Below are 27,436 nucleotides of genomic sequence, written 5' to 3' on the forward strand. Positions count from 1 at the left end.
CCATAGGAACAAAACACCAAGCTTTATGCAAGTCCTCTAGCTGGCTGGTTGCAGTGATGCAGTGACTTTGTAGGGCTGTATTTTCCCTGCTCTCTGCCGGTCCCCACGCAGTGTACCTTCACTGTGGCCAGAGGCCTCTCTTGTGCCTGAAATGCATACCTGCAAAGCCATTTTCTCATTTACAGTCATTCCTCAGCTCTTCACTGCCCTCACATTAATCTTCAAGGTGCCTAGTATAGCATTCAGAGCCTCTATGTGCCTCTCTAGCTTCCTCCCTGTCACCTACTCACCTCAGCCATCGTGTTCCCTGGCCACTTAAAACTGCTTCTCTGTAGTTGCCTCAGGTGTTGGCCTCCTGGATGTCTTCTGAAGGTTTACTGGTATTGTCTCTCCCTCAATATAGAGGGATCTTTCCCCTGGGTTTGGAAACAAAGAAGCTGTCCAGGGCAAAGATCCAAAGAGAGATGACGATGTCCTGTACTGGGGTAGAGGTCGTGCAACTGGATGAGTGGGTTGATTTAAGGGAAATTTTTGAGGAAGCTGGAGCTGGAATGGGTGGAATAATGGAATGAATTTTGAGACTAAAGAGAAGGGAGGAATCATGAGAGGTATCTGTGTTTGATTTGACACAAACAGTGGTTTGGATAATGCTGCTGTTATCTTCTAAGTAGGGGATTACAGGGCATGAAGATGTTGAGAGTGAAGTGGCTGGGGCAGGAGGGTCAAGGGTGAATGTCCAGTAGGGTCATCTGAGTGTTGAGTGACATGTGAGTGGAAGTATAAATTTGGGAGTCATGAGGATAAACAATGAACTTGATTAGCCAGGTGTGGTGGCACATGCCTGTAGTCCAAGCTACTCGGGAGACTGAGACAGGGGACTTGCTTGAACCCAAAATGTAGAGGTTGCAGTGAGCTGAGATCATGCCACTGCACTCCAGCCTGGGCAACAGAGTGAGACTCTGTCTCAACCACAACCACAACAACAACAACAACAAAACCAACCAAACAAACAAAAAAACCAATGAACTTGGAAGTGATGGGAGTAAGAACATGCAGAGGGGTCTTGTAGATGTAAAGAAGAGCAGTCATGAGCTGGCTTTGAGAAATCCCAACACTGAGAGGTCAAGAGAAAGAGGAGGAGCCTGGAGTGGAGACTGAGGAGGTCTGATGGGTGAGCCAGCAAGAGAACCGAGAGAGAGGCTGCCTTGGGCCCAAGGGAGGAGAACCTTTCAAGGAGGAGAGAGAGAACAAGCTTGTCAAAAACGACTGAGAGGTCGAAGAAGATGAAGGCAGAGCACTGTCCATTTGTTCCAGGCAAACAGGCCAAGACCTTTTGAAATGGAGATGGAGTTCCAAAGAGCTAACACTTCCTCGGGATGAAGATAAAATATTGTGTAGCAGCCTGAGTTGCTTTTGGAGAAAATGTGGCTTAGCTAAAGAGAAGAGTAGATGACTGAGGACTCACATGGTGTCAGGCACCCGCCTGTCTCTTGGCCTGTATTTGAGTTTTGTGGTTTGAGGAGTGAGGACCTGAAACTAAAGGGACTGTTTTCATTAGAAAGTCACTCAGAGCCTAAGTAGAATTTCATAGGGATTCACGGCAAGGCAGGACATGGATTTGAAGAGAGGGTTATGGCCCCAACTCTGCCTAACTTCAGTACCCTCTAACCCTATGACTGGGCAAATGGTGTATTTTTATGATAAATATATTATACATATAAATTATTATACATATACTTGAAGTTGATGTAAATGACATCACACAGTATATAAAAACCTCTTGGTGTCTAATTTCTTTTGTTCAATGTAATGTGTATGAAATTCATCAATGCATATGTAATATAGCTTTGAGACATTCCATTTTCTGAGTAAACCACAATTTATCCATTCTGCTGTTAGTGCACATTTGAGATGTTCCCAGTTTGGGGCTATCAGGAACAAAGCTGCTATGAATGTTCTTGTATCTTTTGGTGGACCCATTATGTTTTTGAGCTGACTTTTTGCTGACACCTAGGAAATCTATTGATTTTGGTTTACTTATTTAGTTTTGGCTACCTTACTAAATTCTAATCGCTTTTCAGTTCATTTTCTTGGGTTTTCTTGGAAGACATGTGTATCAGATAGAAAGCTTTCAGTTTCAAGTAACAGAAAACCCAGCCAAAATTGGATTAAGGCCCAAAGAGTAGATATTTGCCCCATAACTGTGGATCCCAGAGTAGGTCTAACTTCAGGCATGGTGTAATCCCAGGGTAGGATGTCATCTGGACCCAGCTCCATTTCTCTGGGTTCCTCTTGGCTCTGCCCTTCTTTGTGTGCTGCCTTCGTTCTTCTCCTGGTTCCCATCAAGGTAGCAACAATTCCAGGACTCAAGACTTCACCACACCATCCAGAGGAAGAGTCACTCATGAAGACCTGCCAGGCTTCTTTCATCAAGACACTAGTCAATACTACCTCATAGCTCATTGGTCCACATTGGGTAACATGCCCATGTCTGAGTCAATCAAATTGTGTGATCAACAGGATGGTGGACCCTGATTGGCTCAATTTCACTAAGGACCATCACTGTCACTGAGGAAGGGGTCAATCCCACTGAACCACATGGCTGCCACACAGTGAGGCAGGGGTGGATTCCTGAAAGTAATATCATAGAGCTTTTGGTTGAAGAAAGAGATGGATGCTAGAGAATCAACCTCAAACTCTTTATTATTATGAGAATGAGAATGATATTGCCTGTAACAATTATTCGTGGCCTTGTTCTGACAGTAATTTTTTTCAGTTCTGTCTCCTGCCTCAACATGTTGGTTAGAATATGGGGTCTTTTAAGTTGGCACAGAATGGAAATGGTTTTGAGCTTTTTCAAAAGCTCAGGGAAGGATGTTTATAAGAATAGAGAGGGAGAGAGAAAGACTAAGAAGCAAGTACTTCTTAATATTTTTTTAAAAATTTTACTGGTCTCTGAGTTTGCGTACAACATTTGATGTGAAGATGCTCAAGACCAGTTGGAGGACTGTGGATCTAGAAAGGAAGGGATCAAGCCAAGAGATGATTGAGATAGACTTGGCAATGTGGGAAGGTGGACTAGTATTCTATCACTGTGTGACAAATTACCAAAAATTAAGTGGCTTAAAAACCACAAACTTATTATCTCACAGTTTTCATAGGTCAGAAGTCTAGCCATAGGCTAGCTGGATTCTCTGCACAGGGTCTCATGAGCCTGAAATCAAGGTGTTGGCCAGACTGCATTCCCACTGACACTTGGGATCCTCTTTCAAGCTCATTGAGGCTGTCGGCAGATTTCAGTTCCTTGTGGTTGGAGGACTGAGGTCCTGGTTTTCTTGTTGGCTCCTGGTTGAGGGTTGCCCTCAGGTATTAGCTGCATGGCTCGCTTTCAGCATGTCAGTTTAATTCTTCAAGGTCAGTGGAGAATCTCTTTCCAGTCTGTTATGCTGGAGTTTTACATAGCACAGTGTAATCATGGGAGGGACTAGCCCATCATAACCACGGGTCCAGCCCACATTCTAAAGGGAGGAAATTACACAGCACATGAACACCATGGGGCAGGAATCTTTGGAGCCAAATTAGAATGCTGCCTACCACAAAAAGCAGTTATTACCCCAAGGGTTGTGGCTCATGCTGACTGGGAAACACATGTATTATATATATGTTAATAGATGCGTTATATATATATATATCACACACACATATGTGTATATACACACATACATGGGGAGATAAAATTATAAATCCAAGTTTGTGAATATTTCTAAAACTGTAGATTAAGAGAAATAATCAGACATCTAAATTTTCTTTACCACTTCATAATCTGACAGTTGATCTAGTGACGTACAAAATATTTCTAATAACTGGAATTTGTAGAATATCCTTTCAGTTCACAAAGCACCTGCATGTATGTTCTTTCATCTGGTCCATCCCAGGTTGCTGTGAACTAGCCTAGGAGCTTTACCATTTGCTCTTTTGTTTACATTAGCTTCCAGCTCTCGCATTCGAATTGCAGTTCACATGCCAGCAAAGTGGGTCCTTGTAGATCTCATGCTATTTCACCCCTTTGTTTCTTTGGCTCTGTGGTTCACTTTGCAGACACTGTCTTCCCTTGTCTTGTCCTCCCAGGAAACTTCTATTCCTCTCCCAAAACTCTTTTTTTTTTCTTTTTTTGAGGCAGAGTGTCGCTCTGTCTCCAGACTGCAGTGGCACGATCTCGGCTCACTGCAACCTCCGCCTCCCAGGTTCAAGTGATTCTCCTGCCTCAGCCTCCTGAGTAACTGGGATTATAGGTGCGTGCCACCACATCCAGCTCATTTTTTTTTTTTAATTTTTAGTAGAGATGGGGTTTCACTATGTTGGCCAGGATGGTCTCGATCTCTTGACTCTGTGATCCGCCCGCCTCAGCCTTCCAAAGTGCTGGGATTGCAGGCGTGAGCCACTGCGCCTGGACTTCAAACTCTTTTTTTTTAGTCAGGTCAGTTGGGGGCATTCTTGGATGGCCTTGTTCTTGAGAAGTCCTTGCATTGCTCTTGATAGGCTGGGTAGCGTGACCCTGCAGCCTGACAGGTGCAAGGCTCCACTCTACAGCTGCCTCAGACATCTATGGAAGAAAATGTGATAGCACCCAGACGTTACTGGATTAATGTTCTAAATGTCTAACTTGTATCAACTCATTTATGCCTCCCAGCAATCCGACGAGGTGGTCATGGTGACTTCCCTATTTTATAGTTAAGAAAATCAAGACACAGAAGGCTTCATCAACTCACCCAAGGTCACCAGCTAGTAAGGGCCGGAGCCAGGATTTGAACTCAGCCCACACTTGTACACTCCCCTACAATATTGACAATATCGGTATCTGCTTTATAGTGTAGAATTAAGTAAGATAAGGCATGTCAAATGCTCACTGCGTGCTATATAGTAAATGCACAAAGTATGAGAATTATTTTTCTTAACTGTGGTACAGGAGCTTCTGTTTTCCTATTCTTTGGCCTAGAGGGTAGGAAGAAAATAAAAATCACAGAGCATCTTTCTGCCCCACCCCGTGTAAGCGCTCATCCATGTTTGGCTGCATTGCTTCCCTGTTTCAGGAAGCCGGGGGCTCTCTTATTGTTGTTTGGAGGAACAGACTGCAAAGAGGGTGGGATGCAACAGCAGAATTTCCATCTGGAAATGTGTTCTAGAGGTAAGAGAGGGTGGGGTGCTGATGGGCTGGGGCCCAGGGCCTCCTTCACCCCCGTAAGTCCAGCCATAGGTTAGCTGGGTTTAGGTACCACCTGGTAGATGTTTCGTGTGTGGTAGTGCTGTCCCTATCCCTTCCTTTTTGAGCTGCATTGAGTCCATGGCATGCCTCACAGATGTTGAAGGACGTTCTTCATAGAAGAATTCTTGCTCTAGTTAATACCCTTGACTGTTGTCTCCAGGGAAAGTTGGTGGGCGTTTTCAGTGAAAATTCTGTTAATTTAAATCATACGGGGAAGTAGGAGTGACCACGGTTAGAAGATTACTTCATTTTAGCTGTGTGACCCTGGGCAAGTGACTTAGCATCTCTGAGCTTGAGTTTCCTTGTTAGGAGAGTGGAAATAGTAGAGATAGGTGGGTAAGGCATATGAAGTGCTTGATCTAGTTCCAGCACATAATAAATGGTTCAAAAATATTGCTCATTATCATCTCACTTAACTCTCAAAGCAACCTTACAAAATAGGGATATGATTAGAATTACTCTCTGTCACAGGTGAGACCCTGAGGCTGAGACAGCTTCTGTGTTCCCCATGGCACTGCAGCACTTGGCAATAGTTATTGATTATCTGTCAGGTTTCTTTTTCTTTCACTTTGCCTGCGCAGTGGGATGGAGTTACATAAATGTCTTGTCAGGTTGACAGCATATCTTGATAGGATGTTAACCACCTCTGCAAAAATATTCAGACTTTAGAAAAATAAGATGATACAACAGATTCAACAGAACTTTATATTTTTCTTCTTACAAGTCCCCAGATCAAATTGGAATTAAGTGTGTATACAAAGGTTTGGAAACAGAATCTTCATCATAGCTTTCTATTTTATTTTATTTATTTTCATATTTATTTATTTAATTTTTGTGGGTACATAGTAGGTATATATATTTTCGGGGTACAGGAGATATTTTGATACAGGCATGCAATGTGAAGCACATCATGGAGATTGGGTGTTTATCCCCTCCATCCCCTCCATTTATCCTTTGAGTTACAAACAATCCCATAACTTGTTTATATAATCAAAACTGTGGAGGCAACCTAAATGTATAACAATTAAAGTTTCATTAGATCAGTTGCAGTACACACATGCAGTGAAATGTTATACTATACCAAAAGGCAAAATAAAATCATGTATTTGTTTACATTGGAAAATTGAAGAAAAATATAGCGTTGTGTGATAAAAGCAGGTTATAAACTATAAAGTATGAATTCATCTCATAAAATATATGTTTTCATAAATAGTAAATATATAACAATATGTACATATATAAGTCTATACAAATATCTAACAAGGTGTAATCAAAATTGTTACCTAGGGTTGTCTCTGTTGGAATGGGGAAGTATTATGAGTAATTTGAATTTTCTCTGATGTGTGTTTGAAGGGAGGGGTTCTTTATTTTTTTGATCTTTATGTCATGTGTAATAAATTCTGGTTACTAAAAAAAAAAGGAAGGAAAATGTTTCAAGTCTCCATGCATGCTAACACACTGATTAAATCTTTCAGGTGATTGTGAAGACAAGAACGGAATATCAGCCGGAACAGAAGAACAAAGGGAAGTTCCGGGTGCCGAAAATTGCTGAATTTACGGTCAGTTTCTTGATGGCATAATAGAAAGAGTAAAGGTGAGGCTGGCTCCAGCCAGCTCAGCACACCTTGTGCTTGGAGCAAGTACTGCTGTCGGTGGGGAAATGACGCAGGCTATTTCTGAAGGATTTCTTGAAGCCGTACGGTCTGGTCACTGAGTTTAATCAAATAATAAGAACTCTGCCTCTGAGGTCTGTCATATTCTTGTGTACTCTGGAATGTTCTGATAAATCTCATAATTGATAAATGCCTCTTTTATTCCTTCTCCTTTCTCCTGTTCCCTTCCTCCTGCTTTTTCGTCACAATCTCCAGGAAATGTGATGGAAATGCAGTAAGTAACTCACATTTTAGTCCTTGGTTGCAACAAATATGAGAAAAAAAATGGTGGGGAAAGAAAAGCTGGCTTCTTGGTGGTGAAACCCTAATGGTTGATTTCCTGTTTCTTGGTGGAGGCGCCGCGAGCAGCACTGGGGAATATGTTGCTAGCTGTGACGAATTGCATGAAGGAGCCACAAAGCATTCTCTGTGAGGGTGAAAGAGGAACCCCAGGGGATGCCCTGAGGAAGTCACTTAGGAGCTGAGGTGGGTGGGGAAGCGGGTATGAAGTAGGTACAAGGTGCTGGCAGCTGAGGAAGGTGCAGCTTGTGCAAAGGCCCTGAGGCGGGAAGGAGGCTAGCCCTAACCCTGAATAGAAACAGAAATAGAAACCCTGAATAGAAATAAGGACAGTGAGGCTGGGCTCTAGGAGGGTGCAGGGAGCAGACACAGATGAGGCAGAAGTGGGCGGAGGACAGACAGTTCCAAGCATTGAAGGCTATATGAAGTCATTTAGGGTTTAATACTAAAAGCAACAGGAAGCCTTTGAAGGACTTCAGGAAGAGAAGGGACATGATTAAATTTGTGTTTTAGAAAAAGTATGCTGGCTTTTACATGGCTAATGGAGTGTAGTGGATGAAAGGGAATATGGGCCACTATTAGGCTACTGCAGTCATTCAAGTGAAAAAACACAAAAAACAGTGGCAGATCAGATAAGGCTGGTGAGTGGGTGGAGAGATGCAGGCAGATCTGAAATACTTAGGAGGCAAACAATCAACCCTGGAGGCAGTAGAACAAGTGGTCCTGTGGATGCACGATGCAGCAGCCTGGCTGGGCTTGAGCCTTGGTTCCACCTTGTCCTAGCTGTGTAGCCACAAGCGAGTCACCAAGCCTCACTTATCAAATGGAGATAATAGTAGGGTTGCTATGAAGATGAAGTACAAAATACATGCAGAGAACTTGGATCTGTACAGGATAAGTGCACAATTAATAGTAACCTTTTTATGTCAACTGTGACCGGGAGCTTTGAAAGTGAACATGACTCGTGGTTGGTTATCTGGGAATGGAAGTGTATGCGGGGAGAAACATGTGGGTTTGTTTGTCTTTGACTATTTTTCTCCCCACTAAATGAATACTGAAGCAGCTGAATATGTGGCCCAGGAGAGGAGTGTGGTCCCTCTGTGTGCCTCCCCTGGAATGTGGAACTTCCCTGGACGCCACCCTCCTCTTGGAGAGCAGCCGCTGGTCTTACTTTTTTATTGTACTTTAAGTGTCTGCCACACAGCACAGGTCCAGTGAAAGTGGACCAAGACCCAGCTGCACACAAGTACTTGCAGGAATAAGCAGGTACCTGCATGAATGAGCACAGAGCTTGCAGGAGAGGCCTGGGGTATCTTGGTGCCCCAGGCCGCGGGGTCAAGTTGACCTGTCTTCCTGGCAAGAGATCACAAGAAATATTCCCAGGTGCACATGTAGGAATGTTTACTGCAGTACTAGCTATAAAATTAAAGTCCTGGAAACTAGACTTTCAACAACTTGCTTGTGATTTCATAAATGAGAACACATCCACATGATGAACTACTTCACAGTTTCTTCAGAATTACCTTTTTTTCCCTCAGAGAGTGGTTTTCTCTAAATTATATGTTTACGAGATACTTTCATATAATGTTTACTTTTCTATGCTTTCCAAATTTTATGCAATGTGCACTTAATTATTTCAATAATCAGGCAAAAATGAGAATTATTTTTTAAGTGTGCTTTTTTTAAAAAAAAAAACAGAGTGTTAAGAGTTTTTAATGAAATCCTGTATCCAGCAGTCATTTGAAATGATGGCTATGAAGTGCAATAATTTGGGCAAATACTTAAAGGGAGAATGTTGAGTGAGTAAAGCAGAGATTAAAATTGTACGCTTTCTAGGATTGGAGCTATGAAAAATTACAAATACAGAGGAACAACAACGTGGAAATAAATGTATTAATATTAAAATGCTGTCCATGGCTGTGTTATTAGCAGTGATGTAGGGCTATGGTTATTTTTCTGTCTTATTTGACAAGTTTTGGTGATGTGGCTATTTTTTCATATCTCCGTGAGAGATTGATATAATCCCCTATGGCTCCGAGAGGTGACACAACATGCTTACCCACCAGCAAGTGGCAGAGCCAGTGTGCAGAGCCAGGGTCTGGCGGCCTCTCTGCTCAGCCATGATGCGTGCAGTAGGTGGAACCGAAATGAGTCAGCTAAGAGAAAAAGGGGTGCTGGGTCAGGGACCAGGGCCTGTAGAAGTTCTCCACCCCCATGCAGTTTGACTCAATTAGTCCTGGGGGTCAGGAAAGAAGGGCTTTGTGGTTCAGGGGCAGCCCTCTGTCAGCCCTGACTGTCAGGCATGGGCAGAGGGGGACCTGTACTTGAAACAAAATGGGAGGAATGGAGCAGATTCTCTTGTGCTTATGTAAAGCTGCAAGCATTAATTAGCCTGGTTTTTCGCTTTCTTAAAGAGAACTCCCTCTGAGCCCCGTGAAGGATGCACCTGCAGGTGCAGAGGTGGATGCAGGGAGGCTAGGGAGGAGGCGTGGAGGTAATTAAGAAGAGTCTGAGGGTCTGAGCTGAGTCAGCAAGCTGGGGCTCAGGATCCAGGGAGGGGCTGCTGTGGAGGTGGAATTTACAGCACTTGCTCCTGGTTGGAGGAAGGGCATTGAGGGACTCGTTGGTGTTTGGCTTGTCTACCTGCTGCTGAGGTAGGGAGCTGGGGAGATGCTCTGAGTGTGAGGTGCCCGGAGTCCATGGGTGGGGAGGGGAAAGCAGGTGGTCTGACCACCCTTGGAACTAACAGGCTTGGAGCTCAGGATGGAGATTTCCACCAGAGAACCAGGGCTGGAGTCAGGGAATTTACAGTTAGAGAGCTTGGTGCTGTTACACAGTCACTGGGTCACCCCGCAGATACATTGCCCGAGGCTGAGGGAACCCTGGGAACAGCAAAGGTGCACCCCTTCTCATTCCAATCCCTTCGTGGATCGGGGACAGCTTGTGATTTGAATTTCAAAATTAACCTGGAGAAAGCAGTTCATGGCAATTATACTGTGAGAGAGAAAAGAAGGGAGCAGGGTGGGGAGAGATGAATAGAGAAAGATTCACTGAAAGAATTGCCTGGAATTTTTGTCATTTCTGAAACTGAGGAGGCCCTGCAGTCATTGTAAAGGGCCACAGACTTGAAATATCATCAGGGTTATGTGAGAAAATGGGAACATGCAGACAAAAAACCCTTCCTTCTTTCTTTCTTTTTTTTTTTTTTTTTTGAGACGGAGTCTTACTGTGTCGCCCAGGCTGGAGTGCAGTGGCCGGATCTCAGCTCACTGCAAGCTCCGCCTCCCGGGTTCACGCCATTCTCCTGCCTCAGCCTCCCAAGTAGCTGGGACTACAGGTGCCCACCACCTCACCTGGCTAGTTTTTTGTATTTTTTAGTAGAGATGGGGTTTCACCATGTTAGCCAGGATGGTCTCGATCTCCTGACCTCGTGATCCGCCCGTCTCGGCCTCCCAAAGTGCTGGGATTACAGGCTTGAGCCACCGCGCCCGGCCCCCTTCCTTCTTTCTTAATCTGAGAGCGAGGGGTTCTCTAAAACTGATTTTGCTATGAAAGGTGCTGGTGCTGGGGAGGGTGTTTGTGTCATGGGATCCTGATGCTGTGGAAGGTGCTGGTGCCATGTTGGGGGTGCTGGTGTTATGGTGATCCTGGTGCTGTGGAAGGTGCTGGTGCTGTGGAAGGTGCTGATGTCGTGGGAATCTTGGTGCTATGGAAGGTGCTGGTGCTATATAGGGTTCTGGTGTCATGGTGATCGTGGTGCTGTGGAAGGTGCTGGTGCCATGTTGGGGGTGCTGGTGTTATGGTGATGCTGGTGCTGTGGAAGGTGCTGGTGCTATATAGGGTTCTGGTGTCATGGTGATCCTGGTGCTATGAAAGGTGCTGGTGCTATGGAGGGTGCTGGTGTCACAGTGATCCTGGTGCTATGGAAGGTGCTGGTGCTGTGGAAGGTGCTGGTGTCATGGGAATCCTGGTGCTATGGAAGATGCTGGTGCTGTGAAAGGTGCTGGTGTCATGGGGATCCTAGTGCTGTGGGAGGTGCTAGTACTATGGAGGGTGCTGCTGTCTTGGTGATCCTGGTGCTATGGAGAGTGCTGTTGTCATGGTGATCCTGGAGCTGTGGAGAGTGCTGGTGTCATGGTGATCCTGGTGCTGTTTAAGGTGCTGGTGTCGTGGTGATTCTGGTGCTATGGAGGGTGCTGGTGCTGTGGAAGGTGTTGGTGCTATGGAGGTGATCCTGGTGCTGTGGAGGGTGCTGGTGTCACGGTGACCCTGGTGCTGTGGAGGGTGCTGGTGTCACGGTGACCCTGGTGCTGTGGAGGGTGCTGGTGTCACGGTGACCCTGGTGCTGTGGAGGGTGCTGGTGTCACGGTGACCCTGGTGCTGTGGAGGGTGCTGGTGTCACGGTGACCCTGGTGCTGTGGAGGGTGCTGGTGTCACGGTGACCCTGGTGCTGTGGAGGGTGCTGGTGTCACGGTGACCCTGGTGCTGTGGAGGGTGCTGGTGTCACGGTGACCCTGGTGCTGTGGAGGGTGCTGGTGTCACGGTGACCCTGGTGCTGTGGAGGGTGCTGGTGTCACGGTGACCCTGGTGCTGTGGAGGGTGCTGGTGTCACGGTGACCCTGGTGCTGTGGAGGGTGCTGGTGTCACGGTGACCCTGGTGCTGTGGAGGGTGCTGGTGTCACGGTGACCCTGGTGCTGTGGAGGGTGCTGGTGTCACGGTGACCCTGGTGCTGTGGAGGGTGCTGGTGTCACGGTGATCCTGGTGCTGTGGAGGGTGCTGGTGTAATGGTGATCCTGGTGCTATGGAGGGTGCTGGTGTAATGGTGATCCTGGTGCTATGGAGGGAGCTGGTGCCAAGGAGAGTGCTGGTGCTCTAGAGGTTGCTGGTGCTCTGAAGGTTGCTGGTGCTATGGAAGGTGCTGGTGCTGAGGAGGATACTGAGGCTATGGAAGGTGCTTATGTACCTAGCCATGCTGCCAGGCCTGGTTGTTTCCAGGCTAGTCTGTGAGTTGGAACTGAGTTTGGATTTGGAAGTCACTGGTGCTAAGTTGTGGAGAGGCACAGCTGTCCTCCAGGGGGACACCTGGGCTTGAGGCCAGGCTCGCCTGGGCATCTTAGATCTTGGCTTTGCCGTGTCTTAGCTTCATGACCTTGGGAAAAATCTCTTCAGTCCCAAGCTCCCAATTTTTCATTAATAAAACCAGACAATATTAATGAATAGTCTGTCTTTGGTGCACTCTAGGGGCTTAATAAATGACCATTTTCTTTCCTTCCTATTTATATCTTTTTTCTTCCTCTTGTATTTTTAGCTTCCTGTCTAATTAGCTGGATTTTGTTTGTTGGTTGGGCTCTGGGCCTCTCTTTGCAGGCTTTTCTCCCTGGGAACGTGACAGGGAGAACCTGGAGGAAGATTTCAAGGGGTAGCCAGTTTATTGTTCATTGAGTTCATTGTCAGGATTCATGGGTGGTCTGTGGCTTCCCACAGTGATTCCTGGAGGCAGGTGTTTGCTTGTTTGCTTGTCGGTAAGGGTAGGTTTTTTTGTTTGTTTGTTTTTTGTTTTTTTTTTGAGACAGGGTCTTACTTTGTCACCAAGGCTGGAGTGCACTGGCATGATCATGGCTCATGGCAGCCTTGACCTCCCAGGCTCAAGTGATCCTCCCACCTTAGCCTCCTGAACAACTGCGACTACAGGCACATGCCACTATGCTCGGCTAATTTAAAAAGGTTTGTCTTTTTTTTGGTAGAGATAGGGTCTCACTTTGTTGCCCAGGCTGGTCTTGAACTCCTGGCCTCAAAGGATCCTCCCGCCTCGGCCTCCCAAAGTGCTGGGATTACAGGTGTGAGCCACCACCCCCAGTCTGTTCATTTTTTTTTTTTTTTGGTAGGCTATTTTTTAGTACTTCAGTTATAAGATGAATAATAATGATGTCTTAAATATGCTTTTACATCTGCTTTTCAGCCTAACAACAATCTTGGGGAGTAGGTACTTTTATTATCCCCATTTTACAGATGAGGAAACTGATGCTCAGAGAAGTGGGTGATTTTCCCAAGGTCGCTTAGCCAGGAAATGTGAGAACAAAGCAAGGACTCTGCTCCATGGCTCCATATCCCGTTCTCTCTGCCACAACTTGATGTCACCTTGCCATTGTCCTGGCCAAGCTGTGGCCTTCTTTCCCTCCTTCTTGGTCTCCCTCCCTTTTCTTCTTTGTCGTTATTTAATATTGGTTCTGGCCTGGGCTCAATGCCTGTTGCTGGGAGATACAAAGATGGATAAAACAAAACCCCTGCCCTGAAGGAGATAACAAATGTGTGGATTAGACAAGAAACATTTTGTGCGGCTTCTCAGCTGTTCTCTTCCTGGAGTCAGCAACTCTGGGACCCTTCCTGATCCTCTAGCTGGATTTGGGGCCTCCTCTGGGCTCTGTAGGGTCATGAGGCCTCCTTTCCCACTGTCCTCTGCCTGGCCTATCCTGCACCTGCAGCCCCCTCTAGCTTCTGATCCCTGGGGGGCAGGGAGGTGTCTGGTGCATCTCTGTGTTCCCAGTTCCCAGCACTGGCCTTGCATGGAGCGGGCTTTGGGTGTGTTGCATTGTGGGCCCTGTCTCTTGGGATGGTCTCAGGAGCATCCCTGACCCCACACCCTGATCCAGCATTCAGAGAATCTGCCTCATTAAGCTCTGGCCAGGGCCAGCTCAGACTGGAGGGTGTGCAGTCACTCGGGAAGGATCCTGGGAATGCCTGAGGTCCAGACCTAGAGCACATCCAGTGGGGCTGCAGTGGGAGGGGCACCTTAGTCCAAAGGGGACCAGAGCTCATCTTTCTCTCATTAAAACGAGGTGGGGCCAAGAACTGGAAATGAGAGGGCCAGTCCTTTTTAAAGAACCAGTGGCTCATGCCTGTTATCCTAGCACTTTGGGAAGCCGAAGTGGGTGGATCACGAGGTCAGGAGATGGAGACCATCCTGGCCAACATGGTAAAACACCATCTCTACTAAAATACAAAAAATTAGCCTGGCATGGTGGTGCGTACCTGTAGGTCCCAGCTACTTGGGAGGCTGAGGCAGGGGAATTGCTTGAACCCGGGAGGCAGAGGCTGCAGTGAGCCAAGATTGAGCCACTGCACTGCAGCCTGGCGACAGAGAAAGACTCAGTCACAACAAAAACAACAACAATAACAACAACAACGAAAAAGAACCAGTGTCAGTGGGCTCTTATTACAACAAACAGCAGCGAGTAAAACAAAAATAAAACCCCAGCTGAAGTTTCAGGCTAACATTAGAAGGTGTGGATTTTTTGCTGTTTCATCCATTCACCGATCCATTCCACTCTTTGGGCTACTGCCTGTGACTAGCACTTTATGTGCACTACCCCACTGAATGGTCCCAGCACGCCAGGCTGGCGAGATTATTACGCCATGTGCACATGAGGAACACAGGCTCAGAGAGGTGGAGTGAGCTGTTTCAGGTCCACACCCTGGAGGCTGTGCAGCTGGGCCACCTGCCTGCCTAGACAGGGTCAGGGAAGGTTGCTCAACGGAGGCTGCAGCTAAGTGGAAGGGAATCCCCGGCTACACAGGAATGGCTCCCCAAGGATGCTGCTGAGCTCACCTACCTGCCAGTGGCTCCTTCTCCTTTCCTTTTATAATCTAGGGCCAAGAAATGGGGGCCTTGGCTCCCTGTCTCAAGCCTCAACCCTGCTCACGTTCCCTCCAACACTAACAGGGGAAGAAGCAGGGAGAAACAGAGAAACCAGCCTCCTCATTGTTGGCCGCCGCATCTAGCAGCCATAGAGCCAGGCCCCTCTCCCTCTGGAAGTCTCTAGTGACTGTCCTTTCTTCTCTGTTCTCACTCCAGCACTCTGGTTCAACCCACATCACCGCCTGTCCTAGTCTTCTCCCTGGTCCCTGGCCCCTTTCCTCAGCAGCCCCAGTCCTTTCTCCTCCCCTTCTAGAGCACATCCCCCACAGTGGCATTGCTGTGTCTCCATTGCTCGCCTGCCTCTCCCATAGGTGCATCCACCTCCCGGAAGCACTGGCCCTTCCCTCAGGATCCTGTCCATTTGAGGCCTCCCTGCCTTTGTCTGTGTCGTCTCTTCTAGCTGGATTCTTTCCTGCCCGCCATGGGGCCATCTCCCTATTCATCCCTCAACACCAAATGCACATGGCCTGGGCCTGTGCAGTCTTGCTTGCACTGACATGCATAGCCTGTCCTTTCTCCTTTGGATTCCTGCACGTCCTATAGGACCCTCCATTCTAGTACCAATTGAACAGAGTTGGCATCAGTGAGTTACCTACTAGGTCTCCTGCTGATTGGACCAGGAGCTCTTTGAGGCAGGAATGGTATCTTTTTTGTCTCTGTACCCTAAGAAGCTAGCTGGCACCTGGCCGGGTGAAGCACTAAAAAATGCCCTTAATAAATGCATAAGACTGGGTGTGGTGGCTCACACCTGTAATCCTAGCACTTTGGGAGGCCAAGGTGGGAGAATTGCTTGAGCCCAGGAATTTGAGACCAGCCTGGGCAACATGGCAAAACCCCATCTCTACAAAAAAATGCAAAAAATTAGCTGGATGTAGTGATGCATGCCTGTGATCCCAGCTGCTCAGGAGGCTGAGGCAGGAGGATCATCTGAGCCTGGGAGGTTGAGGCTGCAGTGAGCCGCATTGTGCCATTGCACTCCAACCTGGGTAACAGAGTGAGACCGTCTCCAATGAATGAATGAATGAATGAATGAATGAGGAGGTGAATGAGCAAACAAAACAATCCTTATGGCTGACCAAGAAACTCCACCTCGATCACATCAACAGCTCTGGTTGCCTCATTTCCAGTATCTTTATTTAAAATCAGGGCCCTATCTTCTCTTCTGAACTCTTGCTGATAACACATCCTCGTAACTCTCTTTCTGATGCCACATTCCTAAGGAGGTGAGACAACATTTCTAGCTTCACCATTTGCTTCTACCAATTTTTCATCAAAACTCCAGGGCCTTCATTTCATGGGATTCTAATATTTGCTGACAGCAGCAAATGGAGATAAGCGATTTTACTTTATTATCTGTTGTCTTGGTTTTTATTGCTCTCTCTTTCTTTTTAATTTTGAGGAACATTTTTAGGCAAGTTATTAAAAACACTGCCTGCTGGGTTAGGAGCAGAGTCATTATTTGGCATGGAAAGAATTTGCACATGAGGACTTGGTGGAGAAAGGGTGCCAGAGTGTTTCATGTTTATTATTTCACTTCTGGCCAGGGTTTTATTGAAAATCAGACTGAAGAGGCTGGCCTATGCTTTTGTCCGGGTGCTTTCTCCTGACTTTGTGAGTGTACTATTAGAGTGACCTTCAAAAATATATGCTGTTATTAATTGATAGTTGCAAAGCAATTGTGGCTTAATTTTTTAACAAAGCATTCCTCTGAGAGAGAAAACACACATGGCGCTGCCCTAGGAGGAATGTGCGTAGGGTTTGATGAGAGACAGGGTGATTCAGTGACTACCCCATAGCAAAAGGATGGGCTTTTGTTACCGGCTTTACATTCTCATTGATCCAAACAAACATTGGTAAGTAAATGCTGTAAGAAAGCAAGTCACTTGTTAATAAACATAGTGTAGGAGAAGACTTCTAGGGTATAGGGAGCACTCTTGTTTCCTATGGGACTCCTGCAGGGGTGGGCTGGAGTAACTCACACCCACTCCTGAGAGCCGATTCTCCCAAGTTTGCAAGCCAGTTGTGAAGCTGCTGGAAGCTTGAAATCAATCATGGTGGGAGTATTTACACCATGGAAATCAGCAAAGGCTACAGATCTCCTCCTTTCCCCCCAAGAGCTGGTTTCTCAGCACACCACTGTGGAAAGGCAATATGGAAGAAATACACGGGTTAGGGGTTTGATCCCATGGGTTTGTGAACTAGAATGTGTCATTTCAGTTCTCTGAACCTGTGTTTCTCAATCTGCAAAATGGGCGGCTGATGGCTCCATCATAGACCTAGTGGGAGGCCTAAGTGAGGCAATGTAAGCTAACACAGTTGTTCCACAGTGGCTCGATAAATGTGAGCTTCCTCTTGTAGCTGCATGGTAGTTTCATTTCTGGAGGGGGGGGGTCTCTTGCTAGATGGATGCTGCTGCCTAGCTTGAGTCTCCTGGTACCACAGGTATGCCTGGTACCTGTGGGCCTCCATCCCAGGGGACGCTGCCCTAGCTCAGTTGCTCCTCTGGGCTTACCCTTTCCACTGTGCCAGCTCAGAGCTCTCCATCTCTGTCCCGCCCCTTCATGAAATATGAGCAACACCAGGTTAGTTCATCAGATGACTCTCCTGCTTGAGAAATCTGCGATGTCTTCCTGCTTCCTAGGAGCTGCGGTGTGATGTTCTTAGCACGGCACTGCAGGCTCTTCCAAAGGTGGGCTTTGCTGCTGGTTCCTGTCCCTCTGCCACTCCCTTCCTGCACTCCCAGTGTTCTGGGGCTCTCATAGCACTGCAAAACTGCCATGCCTTTTCACACTTCCAGCATTGCCCACGCAGTGTCCTCCGCCTCCATTGCTATCCATGTTTTCTGCTTGGAGACCCCGCTTAGATTTCATCTCCCCTGGAACCGGTCCTTGACTCCCCACTTTCACACTGGAAGTCCTAGGGTCCCAGCATTACAACTTTTCCTTCTCTTCCTACTCCTCACTGCCGAGACAGCACATCAGCTTTCCTAGAGTTCTGCTCCCTGGCTGGATTGCTGAAGGTGCCACTGAAGAGAGGGCCTCCTAAAGGTTTCTCAAATCCTTGGTTGGAGTAATAAAAGGAAGATACTCACACAAAGTAAAACAACATTTTAAAAATAATTATTTGCAGTAATAAATAATAACAACTTTATTTTATTAAACTTCTATTATGTGCCAGATAGTCCGTGAGTCATTTCTCATTTTATCTTTATTGTAACTCATGTAATAGGCATATTTTTAATATACGGATGAGAAAGTTGGGGATCAGTATGATTAGTTAAGCCACCCGGGGTCACACAGCCAATAAGGGGGCGGAGTCGGACTTTTCTGACCCAGAGGGGTATGTGCACCGACGTGTGGTTTTGTGTGTGTGTGTGTATGCATACATGTGTATTCTTTTATCTATACCATCTTCCAAATTGGGAAACCCTGCACATTTGGGGAATTGGCTAAATTAAGCTAAACTGAAATGTGGTTGCAAGAATACTAAAATTTTGCTGCAGATCCCTGTTATTTGCTGAGTGTTAGGTTAATTTTGCGTTGGCTCTCTCGTCCTCTTTTTTCTCTTTGAATGCACTGTTTGGCCGAGTCCTGAAATGCATTGAGCCAAAAGGGAAAAAGAAAAGCTACAATTTCCCAAGAAAGAGATGCCATTTTCCCCAGGGTCTGTCATGCCACCTGCTCCACACTCCCAGTCACAAGGCGGGAGGGTTCATCTCCTGGCTTCCTCATTCTCTGGGCCTCTGCTTCTGCAACGCATGATTCTATTAAATGTGATTCTTAAAACATTGATGACGTTTAAGCTCCTGGAACTGTCAGAAGAAGGCCATAATAAGATGACTGGATGTGCAGCTTTTCATGTTGCCACCAGGTTCTATAATTATAAGAAAACGAGTTGTTGTAGCAACTGCCATGTAGGCCTCGCTTCCTCCAGGGGATGCTGAGTGCTCAGCTCTGTGATCCAAGTAACTGGGAGGGCATTTGGTTCTTTAAGGGGTTTCAACCCTCACTTGGGTAATCATCGTTAATTCATTCTAATTCTCAACAACCTGGACCCAGTTTTACTTTGCAATCTGACAGACCTGGTTTGATTGTTAGTTCTCTATAATGCACTGGACTGTGTGACCTTGAGCAAGTCACCTCACCTCCATCAGCCTCAGTTTTTACTTCTGTAAAATGGGAATGGCGGTGCCCACCACTTGAGAGAACCATTGTGATAGTGCTTGTGATGCGGCTGGGACAACGCCTGGCATGCAGTAGCCGCTAATCCAGATGGGACACATTCCTCTTAACTTCTTTCACTGGGAGCAAATGAAAAATGAAAATGCTACAAGTAGAGAGGGTAGGTGTTCTCATAGTCTTTAAAAAAGTATTTTCATTAATTTGGGTAGCACCTGTGGCTTGAAAACCAGGCTACTAAACAGAAATTCAAGGCTGAATCATATATAAGATATGAGACAGGGAAAAAAAGAGAGATGAAGAGAGAGAGAGAAAAGCTAAATATGAATGAATATTTAGCTAATGAAACTGACTTGAATGAAAACTCCTCCAACTTTATTTTGTATTGCCTTTCTCTGAGGCTAAGAAAAAAAATTTCTAATTTCTGAAAGAATCTCCAAACTGAGTCAGGAAACCTGGTTTCTGGTCTCAGTCTTTGGGCCTCAGTTTTCCCATCTGTAAAATGAGGAAGTTGGGTGAGTTCATCCACAGGGGCCCTGGCACAATGGTTCTCAGTCGCAGGTAATTTTGTTTCTCAGGGGACACTTGGCAATATCTGGAGACAGTTTTGGTTGTCACAACTGGGGGTGGGGGTGCTGTTGGCCTCTAGTGGGTAGAGACCAGGGACGCAGCTAAACATCCTATGCTGCATAGGACAGCTCCTTACAACAAAGCAATGTCCAGCCCCAAATGCTGAGAAGCCTTGCTCTAGGATTTACCAGCATGTTCGCTGGATCTAAAACCAGAAATCACACCATAGTCACGCCATCAAGGATAAGTCAGATTTGTTTGGTATTTCAGTGTCTTTTCCTAGCAATCTCCCAGAGACCTGAAGCCTTAGAAAAATTAGAAGAGGTAAAGACAAAAAGACTTCTCAAGGTTGTAGGAAGCTTAATAAAAAATGAGATAGCCGCAGGAAGCGCGATACTGCGCAACTCTAAACAGACCCAATATGATTGTTTCATGCACAAAGCAAAATGTACTGAATGCAAGTTTAGGTCTATAAATAGCTTAATTATTTTTTTGTATAGAGGAGGATAAAAATAAATCTTGCAGATATTTCAACTGCCCTTCTCATTTCCAGCTCCTGTCTTCGGTTTTGACATGTCAAGCCGCAGTCAGAGTGTGTCTCTTCTGAAACTCACAGGCGATCACTTCCTTCCCCTGCTTCAAACCATTCCGGGGCTGCTCTTGGTCATGAGGGAAAAATCTGAACTCCTTCGTCTGCTATACTTGGTCTCTCAAGCCCGTCTCTTGCTCATCTCTTCAGTCTCCTCCCAACAAGCTAAATGACCTATGGAATTCTCAACACACTGGACCCCGTTTCATCTTTATGCCTCCGCGTAGCTGTTCTTTCTACTCCGAATGCTCTTCTCTCCCCACAGTCTGGTGGCCACCTATTCATCTCATAAAACTGGCTGGAACATCACCTCCTTTCCTAGTAGCCCCACCTCTCTTCCCCATTTTCAGAAAGGACTGACCATTTCCTTTGCTGGGACCTTACTCACTGGGCAGAATTCGTCATCTTTCCCTCCTTCATGTCGTTATTTCCTTACCTGCGCTTTTCTGGTCCTATGAAAGCCTGGGCTCTTGAGGACAGAAACTGCCCTGACTCAGTGTATAGCCCCTTATGCCTATACATTCTGGGGCCTCGAATACAGTAGGTGGTCAGTAATCTTTGTTTTAAAATAAGAATAACATACAAACGCACAACATCCCAACAGTACAGAAAAGCATTTACTGAGAAATTAAAGTCTCCCTTTCCCTCCTTCATAGTTCTCACAAAAAATACCTGTTGTCTACATCTGTGCTGTCCAAATTGGAAGCCCCTAGCCCCGTGTAGCCACATACATTTAAATTGGTCAAAACAAAATACAATTTAAAGTTTAATTTCTGTCACACTAGCCACATTTCAAGTACTTAGTAGCCACATGAGCCTAGTGACTACCATATTGGACAGCTCAAATTTAGAGAACATTTCCATCATTGCAGAAAGTTCTGTTAGTCCAGGAGCAGCTTCCTGTGTTCCTATGATCTCATCCAGGACATTTCCTGAAGGTCTTATATGTACAGTACACACACACACACTTAAACAAACTTGACTTCCTCGTTCATCTTCTCAAATGTAACCATTTTCTACACATCCTCTTGTACCTTGCTTTTTTCTCTTACTAATATATCTCAGAGTTCTTTCCACATCAGCACACTGAGATCCTTTTTATTCTTGTTAATGGCTGTAGACAGAGGATGTTTCATCATCTTTCTCAATTAGTCCACGATTGTTCTAGCCTCCAGCCTTCTGCTGCTGAAATCAAGCTGCAGTGAACTTCCTTCCAGTGAACTACACACACACCCCTACAGTTTGAATGTTTGTGTTTTCCCCCAAATGCCTGTGTTGAAATGCTAACTCCCAAGTTGATATTAGGTATTAGGAGGTGGGACCTTTGGGAAGTGATTAGCTCACAGGGGTGGAGCTCTCATGAATGGGCTTAGTGCCCTTATAACAGAGGCCCCAGGAAGCTTGATCTACCCTTCTACCATGTGAGGACACAGATAGAAGGCACCATCTATGAACCAGAAAGTGGGCCCGTCCCAGATGCCAAATCTCCTGGTGCCTTCATCTTAGGTCTCTCAACTTTCAGAACTGTGAGAAATAAATGTCTGTTGTTTCTAAACTATCCAGTCTATGGTATTTTGTTATAGCAGCCCAAATGGACTAAGACACATACACACATGCGCACACACACCCCTTTCATATGTTCTGCAAGTGTATGTGGAGGGCATGAGAGTCTTCACTCTTAAAAACCTTGCCGGAGGGTATATACACCTTCCATTTTAATTAATAAATTTTGCCAAATTACCTTCCAAATATGTTCCACCAGTCTCTACTTCCCCACAGTGCCTAAGCGTGAGCTGCTCCTCCCCGTGTGCTGTCACCAGGTTTTAACCAACTCTAAGTCCTACCCATCTGATAGGTAGCAAATGGCCCCTCCTCTTGAAGTCTGCATGTCTTTCTCTCTCTCTCTCTTTTTTTTTTTTTGAGATGGAGTCTCGCTCTGTTGCCCAGGCTGGAGTGCAGTGGTGCAATCTCAGCTCACTGTAATCTCCGCCTCCTGGGCTCAAGCAATTCCTGCCTCAGCTTCCTGAGTAGCTGGGATTACAGACGCCAGCCACCATGCCCAGCTAGTTTTTGTATTTTTAGTAGAGACGGGGTTTCACCATGTTGGCCAGGCTGATCTCGAACTCCTGACCTCGTGATCAGCCCGCCTCAGCCTCCCAAAGTGCTGGGATTACAGGTGTGAGCCACCGCGCCCAGCCGTGCACATCTTTCATTATTAGTGAGCTTGAGCTTCTTTTTGGGTTCTTACTGCCTGTTTGATCATTGGTTCTTTTCTGGAAAAATTCGTATCTGGCTGGATCATTTGTTCCTTCCTCCTAATTTGTGTTGCTATCTCCCAAAACCACAGACTTAGTTTTTCTCCCTTGTTTGGTATTTCCTCAGTGGTCCTTTGCCTTTTGGTTTTGTTTATGGTGTAACTGCTTTTTCCATTCTACAATGTTTCTAACTTTTGCTTTAACTCAGATTAATCAGACTCCAGAAGGCATGAGGGAAAATATTGATACATTGACTCTAAAAATTAAGGCCATCTCCCACCCTAAATTTATGTTTTCTTCTGGTGCTTTTATGATTGTGTTTTATATGTTACAATTTTGATTCATCTGGAATTTGTCTGTGTGAAGAGTGAGCTGGGAATCCAAGTTTATCTCTTTTTGAATGGTAGTTTGTCAGGTGTTCTAAGATCATTTATTAATCTTCTCCCTCTCTGACTTGACATACAACCTTTTAAAAAAGATACTGCATTTCCATATGGGTTTCAATCTGCTTCTGTTCTCTCTTTTCTTCTATTGATCTGACAGTGTTTTGTTATTGTATACCAAATTCTTTCAATTACAGCTTTGTTATACATCTTTATATCTGTGTAAATTATTCTCTCATTCCTTTCACTCCTTAGAAACTCCTTACCCATTCTTGCATTTCACTTTTGCAGGTAAATATATATATATATTTATATATGTTATATATATATAACATTATATATAACCCTATGTATAATTTAACCTTATATATAACTATATATATGTGGATATTTTGCTACTGTTACTGTTTACTTGGATTACATAAATTTATGGATTTCAATTTGAGGAGATGCTACATCTTTAAAATATGGAGATTTTCTTTCTCTCTTTCTTTCTCTTTCTTTCTTTCTTTCTGTCTGTCTGTCTTTCTTTGTCTTTCTTTCTGTCTTTCCTTCTGTCTTTCTTGTCTTTCTTTCTTGTCTTTCTATCTTTCTTTTTTCAGTCTTGTTCTGTCATCCAGGCTGGAATGCAGTCGTGTGATCTCGGCTCACTGCAACCTCTGCCTCGCAGGTTCAAGAGATTGTTGTGTCTCAGTCTCCTCAGTAGCTGGGATTACATGCACGCACCACCACACCCAGCTAATTTTTGTATTTTTTAGTAAAGATGGAGTTTTGCCATATTGGCCAGGCTGGTTTTAAATTCCTGACCTCAGGTTATCTGCCCGCCTCAGCCTCCCAAAGTGCTAGGATTACAGATGTGAGCCACCACACCTGGCCTAAAATATTGAGATTTTCTGTCCAGAAACAAGATCGCATCTGTTGAAGACTTTCATCACTTTCAGTTGAGCTTTAAGATCATTTTTGCAGTTCTTGTTAAGTTTATTCCAAAGTATTTTACTTGTTTTTTGTTGTTGTTGTTGTTGTTGTTATTGGTATTGTAAAAGAAATCTTTTCTTTCATTATTTTTTCTAACTGGGTATTATTTATACTTAATAAAAATGCTTTTGAATTTTGTATATTTATTTGCCACCAGACAGTTACCAACTTCTCTTATTATTTCTAATAATTTGTTTAAAATTTTGAATCTTTGTATTTACAAAGAATATACAATTGTTCCATCTGCCTGTAATTCTAATATTGCTTCTCTTTTTCTGTTATTTAGTTTCTTATGTTATTTCCTCTTTGCAATTTCTGGACTCCTGATGTCATTTTCCTGTCTAATTGCAGTGGTCAGTACTTTCAGATTTACTATTTCTAGTGTTTTAGCATTTACTTTTTGATGCTCCCCCCCGGCCCGCAAATGCCCTTTCTGCATTTATGGACATGGTGATATGGTTTGTCCTCTTTGACTCGGCATTAGGGTAAATTATACTAATATATTTTCAGATATTAAGCCATTCTTACATGTCCTCATTTGGTCATGGTGTACCATGGAGTTCTGTTTGCTAATACATTACTGTATTTAAAATTTTTGCTTTATTAATATTGTGAGGTTGTGTTGAGTTTTACTTTTTGTGTGCTATCTTCATCAGGTCTTGTATTAATGTCATTCTGCCTCTGTAAAAAAAAATGTACAAGCATTTTTTTTTTTTAAAGTGTGCGGGCAGATCACGAGGTCAGGAGATTGAGACCATTCTGGCTAACATGGTGAAACCCTGACTCTACTAAAAATAAAAAAAATTAGCCGGGTGTGGTTGCGGGCACCTGTAGTCCCAGCTACTTGGGAGGCCGAGGCAGGAGAATGGTGTGAACCCAGGAGACAGAGCTTGCAGTGAGCCAAGATGGCACCATTGCACTCCAGCCTGAGCGACAGTGAGACTCCGACTCAAAAAAAAAAGAGAATGTACCTGCATTTCTTCTTTCTCCATGTCCTGGAAAATTTGACAGTAGAGAAATAATCTGTTTCTTTATATATATTTTTAAAAACAGAATTAACCCACAAAATCATCTTAGCATTTGGAAGGATGTGGGTAGTTTTCAGTAAATATGTGAAGAATTAATATACAAATAAATTTCATTTGTGCCCGGCCACCTGTCTGAAGCTTTGAAAGATTACATTTGGAAATGCACCCATTGCCATTCTCTTAATTATAACTCCCTTCAGCAATTTTTCTCAGAGTGGCCCCATTCAGTCGATAAGTGTTTACAGAGTAGCTTCCCTGTCCCCAGCCTTGGGGTAGATGGTGTGGGTGATTCCTGGAAGTACAAGACGTGGCCTACAATTTAATGTTCCCAGGGTGCTGACGTACAGCTGACGCTTCCATTTATGTGAATTTGATTCTAAAGCAATATCCTTTATCATTGAATATTAATGGAGCAGTATTTGCAGATTACCCTTTAGGCTTACATTAGTCATCTTTGGATTTAGAGTTCAGTAGCTTACTCCAGGCTGCACACACTGAGCCAACACATTGTCTTCCCTTCCTACATCTGAGTCTGGCTTCCCTCTCTGCTGCCGGTCTGCAGAGTAGAGCACATGGATTGCCCTGTGGGGTGACTCACTTCTCTTCCATGAGTTTGGGTCTTTTACCTGTGAGATGGAGACACTGATCTGATTTTGTCATACTTAGATAATATATGTAAAGCATCAAAACACAGTTGGCACCCAGAAAATCTGCGTTTACTGCCTTGTTTTGGTATCTCCCAAAATACCTAGCTGAGTACTGGGCTATGAAGTACTATGGGGTATGGGACACTTGTTCAAGTCTAGATTATTTTTAGAACCCTTGACCGGTCTTCCTAATTCCAAAATCTACTCCTTCCAATCAATTTTCATCCAAGCTGCCAAAGTGATTTTAAAAGCTCCAATGGAACATGTCCATGAATGCTGGATATTAAAGACCCACTAGCTCTCTAGTGCGCCCAGTAAACTCTTCAGTCTGAACCTTGTGCTCCTTCCTCAGGCTGCCTCTGCTTACCATCCAAGACTTGTCTTTCACCGTCATGGGCCACCCCAACATCCACACCTTGGAATGCAGGCTGTTCTTTCCACCTGCATCCCCCTTTTACTCTCTCCTTCCAGGATGGCCCAGGAGCCCCACTCCCCCATGCCATCTCCATCACATCACTTCTCACCTTGCCTTCTATGAGTCTCTCCTGAGAGCAGACACCATGTATATGTCATCCCTGCATCCCATGTGCCAGGCCCAGGGCCAGCGAAGGCCTAGGCATTCAGCTTGTATCTATTGTCCAGTGAACAATTAGGCTTTGGCTTACATGGTAAAATATGAATGAGATTTTCTCCATTTTAGTTCTCTGGGGATCCCTGGGGGAAACTGTTCTTTATGACAGAAATGAGGCCAGGAAAATCAATTGCGTTTCTCGGCTGCAGGAGATGATGGAACAGCATGACTTTCCTGAATATCCCAGGGCACAGCACTGTAACAGGGTGGCAAGAGGTGGACTGTGCTGCAGGCCCCTTTCATTCTTACGTGCATTTCAAGCTTCTCGCCATTCAGCTGCCCACTGCTCATGAAATTCAGGAGCTGGCGTGCTTGCAAAGCTTCCTTGCAAAGCTCCTTTCTTCTTTTTAGGTAATGATGAGCTAGTTGGGCAGCTGCTTGGTTGCCAATGACTTTGTAGTTAAACACCCACACTCCAAGATGCTGCCTTCAATAAGTGGAGGGAGAACAAAGGGCCACAAAAAAGACAGGAGAACGAACATTGATACAGTATCTTCTGGGTTCTAGGCAGAGTCTACTTCCTTGACCTGCATAACTGCCCTGTGATGGGGACATTATTGTAATCACTCCCTTTGTACAGAAGATAGAGAATGAGAGAGAAGTGACTCGTCCAAGGCCACTTGCGTTAGATAGGGGCCATTTTTGCATCTTCTGAGCAATCAGTTTGTTTTTATCTTCTGGACTCTATAATCACTGACCCATTTCCTATCATTGGTCAGGTTTCTGGAAAACCTTGAGCCATATGTCTTGCCCGCCTACTGCAAGTAGAGACACTGTTACCATACCTGCTTCCAACTTATGGCCAACCTTTTTCCTTCCATTTCCTCCATTACTATTTTCCTCATCTATAAAATGGGAATAACAATAATTATACCTATCACAATATTGTTGTGGAGAAACCAAGCAAAGTGCTCAGGGTAGAATTGAGCAGGGTGTGAGCACTCAACCTGGAGCCGTTTCTGGAAAAAGACGGAAGTGTAATAAAGATAAGATAAGTGAAACAAGTTAGTTGGCATTTTTTACTTAGCATAGGTTTATCCAGCACCTACTGCAGCCAAGCCCTGGCCAGATGCAAGGGCTACCGAGATGAGTCCTCAGGGCCTCGGGCCTCAAGGAGCAAGCAGTTCAGTCAAAATCCAGGTCTGCCACAGGTGAATGTCAAACTGGCTTTCTCAGCTGGCTTGATGCGAGTTCCCTCCTTGGAAGAGCATTCCACGCTCTCTGCATCTCCTGTCCTGCTTTATTTTCTGTGTCCAGGAAGGAGCGCA

General features: G+C 45.1%; 1 protein-coding gene across 4 annotated transcripts in view; it reads left to right on the top strand.

The window, feature by feature from the left end:
• NSG2 (neuronal vesicle trafficking associated 2) overlaps positions 1–27,436 on the top strand; it is a 62,555-nt gene that overhangs the window by 11,271 nt on the left and 23,848 nt on the right. For all 4 annotated transcript variants that reach the window (XM_025387421.1, XM_025387423.1, XM_025387422.1 and 1 more), the window contains exon 3: positions 6,739–6,822. In XM_025387421.1, the coding sequence (XP_025243206.1) occupies positions 6,739–6,822 (84 nt within the window). The remainder of the gene's footprint in view (positions 1–6,738; positions 6,823–27,436) is intronic.

The sequence above is a fragment of the Theropithecus gelada genome, chromosome 6 (genome assembly GCF_003255815.1).
Source record: "Theropithecus gelada isolate Dixy chromosome 6, Tgel_1.0, whole genome shotgun sequence".
In the NCBI taxonomy this organism is placed as follows: Eukaryota; Metazoa; Chordata; class Mammalia; order Primates; family Cercopithecidae; genus Theropithecus; species Theropithecus gelada.